Source organism: Oreochromis niloticus, linkage group LG22 (assembly GCF_001858045.2).
Source record: "Oreochromis niloticus isolate F11D_XX linkage group LG22, O_niloticus_UMD_NMBU, whole genome shotgun sequence".
NCBI classification, from domain to species: Eukaryota; Metazoa; Chordata; class Actinopteri; order Cichliformes; family Cichlidae; genus Oreochromis; species Oreochromis niloticus.
This window is the reverse complement of record NC_031985.2, coordinates 27,787,092-27,800,098: the sequence shown is the minus strand read 5'-3', so window position 1 is coordinate 27,800,098 and position 13,007 is coordinate 27,787,092. Positions and strand designations below refer to the sequence as shown.

Here is a 13,007-nt window from a genome sequence, read left to right as displayed (position 1 = left end):
GTGAACTTTGCCAGTCTTGACTTTGCTTTGGACAAAGAGGAGTTTTACATTTCATTTTTCTGAAGCATCAGGTTGTTCCTATGTGCAACTTGTACAATGAAAATTAAAGAAGCAAAAAATTAACATTAACATTAACATTACAATTCACCTTGAAAGTAAAGGTACACCTTTGGATCATACTAGTAATTTTAGAAAAAGGCAAAAACAAATAATAATAATAAAATTGTTTTGGGTGTGTATTTTGAAACTTGGAGGAGGATTGCTTTAAATAGCCTGCCTGTGTTTCCCTCACCGTGCCTGTGTTCCCCGGAGACCCCTACAAGCAGCTACCTTCACTTGTATATAGTTGCACTTGGTGGTTCGTGTATTAATAAACTGTGAACTTTCGATCTCAGTCTGCCTACGAGTCCCTCCTGAGCCGTGATAGCAACAAAGCAAGCCCAAATCATCACTCCTCACTCCTACCTTCTGGTATGAGGTGTTTGTGCTGATATGTTGAATTTGGTTTTTGCTAAACATAATACTGTGTTTTATGGCCAATTATGTCCACTTTAGTCTCATCTGACCCAAAGGAAATTGTTCCAGATATCTTTTATTTGTTTAGATGCAACATTGCTAACCTAAGCTGTGCTGCCATGGTCTTTTTAGTCAGAAGGGGGGTTTTCTCCTGGTAACCCTCCAAACAAGCCACACTTGTTCAGTTTTTTCTGATTGTGCTGACATGAACTGTAATATTTAAAATCTCACCTGAGGCCTTTAGAGTCTGAGAATGAACTCTTGGGTTTTATTTGTGTGTGTGTGTGTGTGTGTGTGTGGTGTGTGTGTGTGTGTGTGTGTGTGTGTGCGCGCGCGTTTTTCTCTAAGGATTGCACATTCTGTGTTTAAGGCGAATTTGCTGGAATCTCCACTCCTGGGAGGATTATGGTGTTGCTTTAACACACACACGAAAGCTCCAGCCCCAACAAGCTCCCAAAACTTCTGCTTTTATATATGTACCCCGGGTAAGTAGTTGCTGTACAGGACACAATAAAGCAAATTAATGCCAAGCCGAAACCACCAAATCATAATGGGATATCTCTATATATGTGAGGACATGGCAGTGTCTAGCCACATGATCTCTAACACCAACAGCTACATAAACATATACACCGGCCTCTTTAAAATATTGCCTGAAAATTGCAGAGCAAGCCCAACTCCAGCTTTAAATAAACATGACACAAACCATAGACCAAGATGCAGTTGGCAAAATTTGTAAAAGAATAACCACTCCTCTTTGCAATGCTTCCACCTTGTGGCGGATGTTTGTAACCTCAAGTAAATACTTTACACCATGGACGAAGAAAGAACATGTTTACTGGCATCCTAACGTCTCAAGAGAAAATTTGTAGTCCACACGGGACTCAGCGTTACACACATTTCTCTCTGTTCTAGTAAATGTACCCATCTTGTTTTAAATTTGGAGGACATTCCTCTGAACATCAGGAGTTTAACCACTTTGCAGTAACAGGTGTAATGGAAATATTGTCTGCTGTCAGGGCTACAGCACTATGTTCATACAAAATCAGCTAAACTTGTGGTTTTACAGTTTATGCAGCAAATATAATGTCCACTATCCTGAATAAGCAGTGACGTGAACAGAGAATATAACTGCAAGGTCCCAATTCTGGATGAACATTGTTTTAATGAATTTTAACTGCTTAGAATTGTTTGTTGTTATATGTTTATAAATTATCAATTTTTGCATTGTGCAGTTTATTTGTTTTATTACATTTTGGTGGAAGGAAATGAATCTTTGTCCCTACATGTTCTTCCTTTGCTTTTGCACCTTTGTAGTTTTAACAGCAGAGGTCACTAAATTAACTGCATAAACCACTGTGTTCAGTATAGACTTACTTTGGACATTTACTTGCCAGTGGATGTGCTAATCGCTTTAATTTTCAGTGATCTTTTTAACGTCAGATTTATATGCTGGCACTACCATTATTTAATAAGTAAACCCTATTGGGTAATAGTGTTATACAGCATCTGGGGACCTGAATGTTTCTTTAAAACTTTAAAACATGGGCCTGAGAACAGTACGGTGGTGCAGTGGTTTGAGGGTTAGGGTTGGCCTGGAAAAAAGGACTGTATAGTAAGGATGGACATGGCCATTACATTATCAGACGGTTTGCAGTCGGTCCACTTGTCAGCTTGATTTTCCTTCAAAAAATAAAGAACTGATGGCTTTTTCATTTTCTGTTCATTACATAAATTTAAAGTTGAGTTTTGGGGGCCTTTTGTTTGTAGTATTTGTCTGTCATTAGCTGACAGGCAGTTTTTCACCCCAGATAAATTAGGTGCGAGGTGAGACAGGAGGAATTTATCACTTGGAGCTCATGATAATCAGACTTATTTGATTTCAATGAGTGCAACAGCTGCCTCACAAAATCCTTAAGAAGTAACAACGGGCTGGGGTCGCCTAAGCTAATGTTAGCCACATATATTTAGTTATATATATATATAAAATTATATAAAATTTAAAAAATCAATAGTGATGCATGAATGTCACTTGCAGGCTGGCCATTAGAAAGACTGTCTTTTACTCCCCTGTCTATGGCACAGACAGATAAAAAATGAACCACGTTCCTATTCTCGGAAAATTATATCTATATATAGACATGTAATTTTTTAAAAAGCAGCTGTGATGCATTGATGTGGGTGAGTTTACTTTGTTCTCTCTCTGATTTGTTTCAGCCATCCTTCCTGCATGCTGAGCCCTCCTCTTTTCTTCACTGAGTTTGCACCATGTCCTGTTGCCTTACACTCACATACACACAGCATTTCCCTCCTTCTTTCTCCAAAGTTTCCTTCCCTCCTTCCTTGCACATCCCTCCACCCTCACTCTCTCCCCTCCCCCGTGGGAAACCCAGCACAGTGTGACTGTGGTTGTCCTTCCTGGAAGCTGTGGTGGTGACTCTGGCTCCTCCACGCAGAGGCTAGAATAGTGCCAGCCAGCCTATGTGTGTCTGTGTTGTCTGTATGCCTGAGTGCGTATCTGTGTGTGTATATGTGTATGTGTGTGCGTACACCCTCCACAAACATTCCACCACCACACTGTCCGTCGGTCCGACCGCCGGCCGGCATCGCACGAGAGCCACGCCGTCACCGCGGTTCAGTCCTGACGCCAGCCCTGAATACTCACATTACACAAACACATACACACACACGACCATGCACACTGCATAAACAAAACACTCAACAAAGCACACACACACACACACACACACACACAAAGAAGAAAGCGCAAGAGACTGGCTCGAGCCCACAAAAGCACACTCACTCAAATAAACAATATGCACTTTGCGGAACACACACATTTTTGGACCGCAGACCACAGACATTGCATCCTGAAGTAGATCAAAGCGTTCCCCAGCAGTAAACACACACAAGGCTCTTCTCTGCCCTCTCATCCCCGCAGAGCAGTTTTGGTGAAGCATGGCACAATTATGCCGATGTTTTTGAGAAACAAGCTTGTTGCAAGTGTCATTCATCAGCTTTCGGGGGCTTCTTGTGCACCCCGTACACGCTGGCCCACTCTCTGTGATTCACACTGCTTCTTTTCCTGTCCTTTTAAACCCTCGCAGTCCCCGTAACCCTGTCTCCTGCCTCCCTCCCACCCTGTTATTGAACGTCTACACCAAATCAGTCACTCAACCACAGCCCTTCAGATCTTTTCCTTTTGTTTTCCCCTCTCTCAGTCTCTCTCTCCTCTCTCTCCATCCCTCCCTTTTCGCCCTCGTCTTTTCTGTCTCTCCATTGTTGAGGAGACAGTGGCGCAGACAAACAGGGAGAGAAGATATCCGCTGGTGTACCGCAAGATTGGAGAGAAAGAATGGCAGAGAGACAGCAGAGGAGAGGAAGATACATAGACTGATACGAGGGTAAAGTTAATTACAGGGGACTGCCAATTAGAGGGCAAAGTGATGGGCCTGTTTGCTTCGCCGCGGCATCCCAAAAACATCACCATCTCCCACCATGTTTATCCTCTGCAGCCACAAGACCACAGCTCCCATCAGCCATCACTGGAAACAGCTCATATACCAAGTGGGTTATGGCTGGGGAACATGCAGGCAGTGTTTGCAGACATAGTTAATATACGGATAAACGCCTAACATGCAGTCTTTTTTTTCTTTTCTTTTTTATAACCATTCCTTTCCCATTTGTATTGATAGCAGATGGCATATCTGCAGTTACATGTTTGCATTTACTGATATAATCGGAGAAAAACACAGGAAACTTGAGCAAAGAGATAAAGGCACTTGGTCTTTATAGAAATTTTGTCAAACATTCACCAGAAAGCATGATCAAAAGTATAAATGTTTTGGAAAAACAGAAACATCACAGTTCTGGGATCAGTAAAATCTCAACCACACTCTCTGTTGAGTGTTTTACTGTGATTATGGCTCTGGTGGACACTCTTCTTTGTGTGTATTTGTCAAGCAAAATCAACAATACGACTTTATTCAGAGCTACTCATTCACATTCCCTCTTTGTTCCGTAACATATGATTGTGATCGTCTGAAACTTTACCCATCACCGGATATGGCTTTTTAGAAGCAGAAACAATCATCAAAGGTTGAATACTTCTTTCTCCAAAGGAATCAATATTTGCTACATAGAGCACATGGGAGGTCCATGTCCACTCAAATAAAGAGCTGACCCTCAAAAAGCACCGATCTCAGTCCCCCATCCTTGGGCCGCCTTGGCTGAGCCGCTCAAGCCCCTGCGCTGGACTGTGGGAGACCCCATAGGTGCAAAGGGCCTGAAAGAGACTTGTGGAGGGGCGGAGGATGAGGAAGTGGAAGAGGAGGAGGTTGAAGGAGAGGAAGAGGAAGGGGTTGAGAGAGGTAGAGGTGAGGCTCTGGTGGAGCTGTGAGGAGACGGCTGTGGTGGTCTGGAGGGGGCTAGGACTGGCGACGCTGCGAGGGAGGGCACCCTGTGGACGGTGGCAAGAGCTGTAGGTGCAAGGAGCTGTGGTGCACCCTGCTGGCACCCAGCCAGGGGGGTGAGGCGTAGGGAGGCGGGTGATGGGTAGCTCCCTAGCAGGGCCAGATCCCTTCGCCCGCTGGGGAAAGGAGGTGAGGAGGAGGCTGGCGAGTTAGGGGAGATTTGAGGGAAGGATGCCCACGGCCAAGGAGCGAAGGGCAAGGCGGAAGCTGGGGGTGACTGCAGGAGAAGAGGGTCTAGCTCACTCGCGCAGTGAGAGAGGTGGGAGACCAGACGAGCTCCTATAGGGTCTGGGGAGTCCCCCTCAAGTGAGCTGAGGTACCGTACCACCTCTCCAACGCACTCCCTGAAGCCCAGGGTCCTGTAGTCGACTGCCAGAGCCCTCGCATCAAAGTATCCTGAGGTGGAAAAACAGTTCAGTTTAGTCTTTGCTGAATAAATGCAGGGGAAGGCAGTAAAAATCCCTTGTCTAAAAGAGGAGGATGACAAATAATTATCAATCACTGTTTTTTATGCTATTTGGTAGAATCTGAATAGGGCAGCAAGCAAGAGTCCAAATTGTCACCTTTTCCTCCCATGGCATGCAGCAGTTTGAGGTGGTCCACTGTCATCTGCAGAATCTCTGCTTTCTCTAACTTTGATGAACCCTGCAGTGAAAATTAGCAACACTTTGATCAGTGGCACAATGACAGAAAGCTGCTTAATCTTTTAGCTTTATTGTCTAACTATGACAAAAAATATCATCATCTCAAATTCATTCCGTACCTGTTTTTCAAAAGCGCTGGGCACCAGTCTACGGAGCTCTGACAAGCTGTGGTTGATGCGGTCTCTGCGCCTCTTCTCTATGATCTGCATAAGAAAAAAAAAAGCAAACTGAGTTGCAGACCCAACTGAAAAAGAGACAGAACCGATTAACATCCAATGATCTAATCCACTCACCCCTCTTCTCTTCTTTCGAGCCAGAATCTGCGAGGCGCTGCCTGGAGACATGGACCCGGTGACTGGGCTGTACCACAAAGATAGTGTTGAAGCAAGAGAGCGAGATGAGTAAGAAGGGACACAGAGGAAAAAAAAAAGAAGAAAAAAATCATTTGATTTTCCTGCATATTGTTATTATTACCCTCCTTAATATGACACAGAAGCAGGATGGCACACCAACTCCCTTCAATCTAATTTGCTTTTTGGGCACAGAAAAGCAGAGCAGTGCCCGGGAGAGGAGGGAAGATGAGATTGTTTTCACTTTAATGCATTTCTGGACATTAGTCTCAGTAAAATGACATGCTGTTCTCCTTTCCGTCTGAGCAAAAGCACTTTTAGAAAAGATGATTATATAGCCTCGAGGCGATGCTTGCGCTCACATGGGGCTCCAGCACGCTGCAATGGGAGCATGAGCTCCTCCGAGTACAGTCATCCAATATGGATTGTGTTTGTTTGTGAACTCTCATCTTACAGGCCTGAAAGAGACTCCGAGCCTCACAGTTCCCTCCAAACTGGCCCGCTAGAGACTTATTGCGTTTCTATTAGATTTTAACATGAGGGCTGCCAGTTTAGCTGTGTGTTTTTGTTTAGGTTTATCTTTGATGGGGTTGACATGAAAAGGCAGCGCTGTCTTCTGTTTGCATGTCACATGGCAATTTAATTTATCTAAACCGTCTTTAGCGTTACTGGCTCGCTCAGCGCCTGTGATGTAAGCAGCACTGCTGGGAATGAGTTTTTGTATACTGTTACAAATACACTTTAATGACTGGCGCTTTGAATCCAAATGTCTTTTAATGCTAAGTCAAGGAATTTGACTAATTTATCTAAAAAGCAAAACGCTTTAATGACTTTAAAATAGAGTGTGCAGCGTTCAGAGTAATTTTACTGTTTATCGGGCATTTTCCACAACAATGGAACAAGTTACATGCAGTGGACTGCGCTTAATCACCTTGGCACTGCAGGCCGCGTTTGCATTCAAAGGTTAGAAGTTTTTTTTTTCCTCTTCCAGAAGTATTTTAGCATTTAACCAGCCGTTATAACTGTGTAGTTCACATTTTTTATCGGATTTTTCCAGTGCAAAAGCAAGATTTCAGTGTTGGGATTATAACTTTACAATAAAAGCTGAGAAAAACTCATTTGTTTGTGAAAAAGCAGTTTTTCTATGCCTGAAAATGCAGTCTTGGAAATGCAGCAGAAATGTGTGTCTGACACAGACGAGGAGATCTTTCATAAAGTTGCTAATTAAATAACACACTGTTTGCATGGAATAATAAAACTAAACTCATGTGGGAAAATGCACTTTTTTCATATTTAATGTGACGTAAAATATTAAAACTATTTCAGGGTTGTTTATTAAAAAGCAACTCATGAGCTTTCACTTGTGTTTCTCATGTGAAGAAATTTTCTACATCAACTGCAGACATTTAATTTTAAGACGTCATGCTATAATCATTCACTGTGGTTCAAATCAATTAATTTGTTATAAATATACATACATATATAAATTAATATTCCTGAGTGAATGACTTCCTGCTCATGTTTTCATCTCCTGTGTTGACACTGCAGCGTTGACAGGCCTTTTTTGTTTTACATGGATGTCACGCATGCAGCTTTTTCGACTAACCCCTGCACTTGCATGTGCAACAACTGCTGTAAAGCCTCTGTTTTACACAGAAAGTGAACACTGTATATCTTACCTATCGATCTAACATAAATCTGTAATATATCTGCTTTTCTGAACAAGAGAAATTCGCTGACTTGAGCCTCAAACTTAGTTGACACGTCAGTTTTTACACTGACATCACTGAAGCGGTTTTTAAATTTGCTTAAAGATTTATAACATACAAATTAAACCGTGTCAAGACTTTAAAAAAATAAAAACCTTTGCACCTGAATGCAGGAATCTTTAAATAATAAGAAGTTCTATTTTGCTGTAATTGCTTTATAAACACAACCTTCTGGGACTTCAAACTTTTCCCACAGTCTTTTAAACTCGTTACTGCGCAGCAGACTGGAAAACATGCTCGGGGCAAATTTGTCTTTAACTTTGTCTGCTAAATACAGCCGCGTGCCATGTAATTTTCTTTTCAAACATGATTGGAGGGAACGTGTTACAATCTCAGGTGTAACTGAAGGAGGCTCACCAGTAGCTATCTTCTTGGCCCACGTCAATGAACTCGTCGGTGTCCGAGTCCGGGGAGCTGTAATCGTGAGGTCTCTTCATTTCTCTGCCCCTTCCTCACTGGCTGGAGCGATGACGTCTGATGACAGAAGGACGAGGAGACTGACAGGTCTGGCTGGATGATCTCGTTGGTTCCTGTCTCTGCTGCTTGTAGAAGTCTCCCTCTGGATGAAGCACTCACCCTGCGTGCCCCTCACTCTCTGCTTCTCTTGCACAGTTACTTATAAGAGCTCTGTTGTCCTTAGTTACTTCTTGTCACTCGTGTTTGTTGTTTTCGCTGTCGTCGGTTCTTCATGCGTCTTCTTTTTTTCTCTCTCTCTCTGTGAGTCAGTGGTGCCACTTGATCAACCCCCAAGGGCCCATGACAACTAAGAAAATTCACAAGCTGCTTTAGTCTTTTACTCTATCACTGTCATCCAATCATAGTCTCTCTCTCTCTTTCTCTGTTATTTCTCTCTTGGCTCGCTCGCTCTGTCACAGCCACCCAATGACAAAACAGGACTTTGGCAGTTTGGGCAGGGTTGCCAGTTTTGGCTCCCCCGCCTCCTTTCCGTGTCCCTCCTCTCTCCCTTTAATCTGCCCTTCTCTGGCTTTTCACCCTCCTTCCCTCTCTCCCGCACCCCCCTCGGCCTCATCTTTCCACCCCTTTGCTCAATCATCCTCTGTCAATTAGCCTCCAATTTCATCCTGCTTTCCTTCCTTCCTTCCTTCTGTCCTGCTTTCTTTCTCATTCTGCTCCTTTAATTATGCTGTTCCATAGAACAATGGCAGCAGGAGGGAGAGCGAGGTGAGGAGTGTGGGAATTATGAACTGTGAAAGCACTCCATCATACAGAGGCGATACACAACATCTGATACTCGCACAGTCTCACGAGTCACTTTTGACTCGAGTTCTTGAGCAATTTTGTTTTGTGAGAGGGAAACGGCACAGAGTGAAAACACGCCTGCAGAGATGAAACGCAGCCAGCGCCGACCTTTGAGCACCACAAATGATACAAATAGAAAAGTTTTGTACTTGTATAGAAGGATTTTGTGAGAATATTTAAGCTGTGTCAGCAGTTTAACTAACAGTGTTGGCTGTTTTTTGCTCTTGTTTTAAAAGGTGACACCTAAAGTACCTAAATTATTATAAGAGTATACCGTAGGGATTTACAAGCAATGCCAATAATTTATGATCATCTTTGAAAATACAGCTTTTATCAAGCATCAATCTCCAGTGCGACAAATAATGTCAACAAAGTTTTAGAAAACTTCAAAAAAAATCATATCACTGTGTAGAAGAGATGGACATACCGCTTTGTGGTTGTTTTATGGAGCCAGAACTGAGCACACAGCAAAGTGCTAAGCTATCAGTTAACACTGACAGTTGACATTTATGAAAAATTGCTATGAAAGGATAAAAATAAGCAATAGTAAGCTACAGAAAGTCTCTGGTGGGACAGGGTTTTGGTAACAAGCTGTAAATTTCAGAGAGTGAGTGAAATTGGTGTTGATTTTTTCAATTTGGAAATCCACTATAGACTGTATAAAAAAGATAGACATAACCACTGTGACATCAGCTATCAGTTCACTGCTACAGGGTGGATCTGACTGTGAAATCAAGGGTCAGAGTACCAGAGTACCGTCTTCCTTTTTTACTCTAATAAAGACAGTAATTTATGCCAAAAATGTAATGTTTCCTTCATTGACTTGAAACTAGCAACGGACCCCAAAAATTACCAGGAAACTATTTATGAGTAACTGGAAGTCTTTTTAAAGAGTTGCCCCTGCTGGCCATTAAAGAGACTGCAGAACCCAGAGGCTATGCCCATCGTTTATATACAGTATATGTAAACTATACACATAGATGTGTGGGTCTAAAACATGCATCTTGCCAACTGATGCTGCTAGCGTTATCTGAGGACTCAGCATTCCACTTTCTCATCTAAATATGGTCGGTTCTGGCAACAGTCGAACAGCATAAGCAGGCTTTAAAACAGTTATCCAGAAATAGTGGGATATGTAACCATTTATATATTTAAATATCCAACTAATTATACATCTGTCTTTCATATGCATTCTATGTCAAGATGTAGATTTGTCACTATCTTTTTGAAATTACAGCTTCAAGTATTTCAAGATAAGAAGTGAGGCACAGATAAACCCAGCTTATTCAAATTGTTTTTATTCAGCCTGTGTGTGCAGAGATGAGGGCAGGTACTGAAGGGTCAAGGAGAGAAGTCACCCCACTGAGTGTCTGAACATCTGGGCTCTTCACTGGACAAGATAGCACTCTCTATACGCTCACACTCACACACACAGAGCTCACTCGCGGCACTTGTTTCCGCTGCCACCGTGGGAAGATTGCTGGTGCAGATTGCCATGGAAACATGAGACCCAGGCGCCGGTTGTTAGGAACGATGCCTAAGTGACCCAGCAGTGTGTGCATATGTGCATGTGAAAGACTGCGAGAGGCCAAGTGGCATGCCCTCTTGCACACAATGCCCAGCTGAGGGTGTCTCTTCCTGCCTGGCAGACTGGAAGGGTGTGTTAGTTTAAACATAGGCTGCGACAATGAATGAGTGCGAGGTCTTTGTGTATACTAGTTGGGCAAGTGAAGTCGTTTTTAAAACTTTAATTTGGTCATCTTTTAAATGGATTTCCAGTAGTCTTTATGTTCTTTTCCGCTTCATCTTGCTCAGCGTGACGACAATTGAGCCTTTCCTACAATCATTTTTGTCATGTCACATGTGTAAAGTAGTGGAATAACTTAAAACATGTGCAAGTGAGTGTGTTTGCAATAGCCAAGTGTGAGTAATCAGTGTGACCATCACCAGGGGGCTCGCAGTGTGGTGGATATGAGTCAGGACTAACAGAGTGGAGAAATCCCTTTTCTCTCCCAGCAAACAACCCCCACTACCCAGTTCACATATCCTTTCATTACTAATCATTCTCTAATTCAGATCTGGATTTCATTTCGGCATCAGAAAACTGGGGGAAAAAAAGATAAAAAGACATCTATGAAGTCAGCCTTCAGTGTTCTGTATTGCTATTTTTATCACCCACTCTTTACTTCTCTTCAAAGATTTACTTTCCCATTTGTATCGCACGTCTCTTTAAAAACAAGAGAGAGAGATCGCTCTGGTTTGCCGGCCACAGCGCCCAGCTGTTCCAAGATGAGGCAAGTTACAAGAAAAGAAAAAAAGGGAAAAGGAATGAAAAGTAATTAAGGAGATAAATGAATAAATAGATATATTAATTATGAAAATGGTTTCATGGTGGGGGCGTGTGCGAAGGAACGGTAAAGCCAACATAAGAGGGAGAAGAGAGCTGGCACTGGATGGTGGGATGGAATTCTGGGAGATTTCTGGCGATCTTGGTCGGCCACTTCAAGTACTCTCCCTCCCATCCCACCAAACCACAACAAGGCAAAGTCCCTTATTGAAATTAACAAGCTCATACTTTTACAATTTGCATACACACGCACACATGCGCAACTCAAATATGAACGTGTGAAGGCATGAGGACGCGCACGCACGCACACACGCGCGGGAGGCCACGCACTGATTCATACAAGCTAGCGCACACACGAAACTCCCTCACACGAATGTGGACAGCACATACCCACAATTTATAAGGCACAAACACTCAGCTGCAATTATTCTTTCTGATGCATGACTGCTGCTATTGTTTGAAACTCTGTGAGATGGAACAAGCTCAGCGGGGTATTTTGTTTGTGACTTTTTTCTCCACATTTTTCAGTCAAACTAAATAACTGATCACTGATACGTCTCACTGCATGGTTTGCTTTCATTATTTGTACTGTACTGTGTTTCAGTAACAGTACACCAACTTTATTTCACTTTTTCTATTTTTTTTTTGGTCAAATGTAATGTTCATGCACCAGTTTGAAAACAAACAAAGGGAGTTAAACCTGCTGAAAAAAGAAACACGAAAGTAAAATCCTATGTATCATAAATCTGAAGGAGGGTCTTTTTAATGCGTTTTTTAAATTTCTAATAAAAGTGAATATTTGGAAACGATGCAGATTTTCTAGAAAATTTGATTAACTATATGCAAATCAAAAGAGTGCTGTGTTATTATGTTAAAAAGTAGCAGTAAAATATCAATAATAAAATGTAAATCTTGCACATAGAACAAGCTAAAAAACGACACCTTCACATTCACAATATAATAATAATAATATAATATCTTATTCACAGAAACTGGAAAAGAAACAACAAGAGAACAAAGGAAAAACTCAGATGTGCAAAAATGTTTTTACCGAAATGACTCTGATAACGCTATACTGATACTGACTGCTATAATAGTGTGCTACAATGATGTGATTTGATAACACATGTAAAATTTGTGTTGAAGAAATGTGAAGTGTCTTAAATCACAAGTTATGCAGCCCAGCAGGGGTGACTTCTCTGATTAAAAAAGGGCGAAAATCTGACCTAATTTCTCACTTGATTGATCTCAGTAAACCCTTTTCTACAGCATGATCTCATTGGCTAGTTTTAGGTTTTGTTCCGTTTTTTTCATTAAAAAAAATTGCCACTTTGTTAGTGACTCTCTTATTCAGAGTTAAACAGACAACAAGGCATGCAAAGCTGGCTTTAGGCTGTGATTGATATTTGCTACCCTGTGGACGTAGTGTTCTCAATTTTCTTCATCCCCGTGCTTCTCCTCATTGAACCAGTAAACACTTTAAGCAGCATTTTGTTGGCTTCATACTAGCCAAAGCTGGCACCCTAATCAGTATCACTTTGCTCACCAGTGTGCTAGCAATAGTTGATGAGCACATCCATCTCGTTAAGAAATGGCACATTGAGTTTTAAAAAGATGAAGATGGTTATGCACAAAACATTAAGCTTTGT

General features: G+C 42.1%; 1 protein-coding gene across 1 annotated transcript; it reads right to left on the bottom strand.

Moving 5' to 3' along the window:
- Positions 1-4,282: 4,282 nt before the first annotated feature.
- Positions 4,283-8,677, bottom strand: heyl (hes related family bHLH transcription factor with YRPW motif like). The gene is made up of 5 exons (XM_025902347.1): positions 8,109-8,677; positions 5,926-5,992; positions 5,752-5,835; positions 5,552-5,633; positions 4,283-5,384 (listed from the first exon to the last, which is right to left on the bottom strand). The coding sequence occupies exons 1-5, from the start codon at positions 8,186-8,188 to the stop codon at positions 4,702-4,704; spliced, it is 996 nt and encodes a 331-aa protein (XP_025758132.1). The 5' UTR covers positions 8,189-8,677; the 3' UTR covers positions 4,283-4,701.
- Between the last annotated feature and the right edge of the window lie 4,330 nt (positions 8,678-13,007).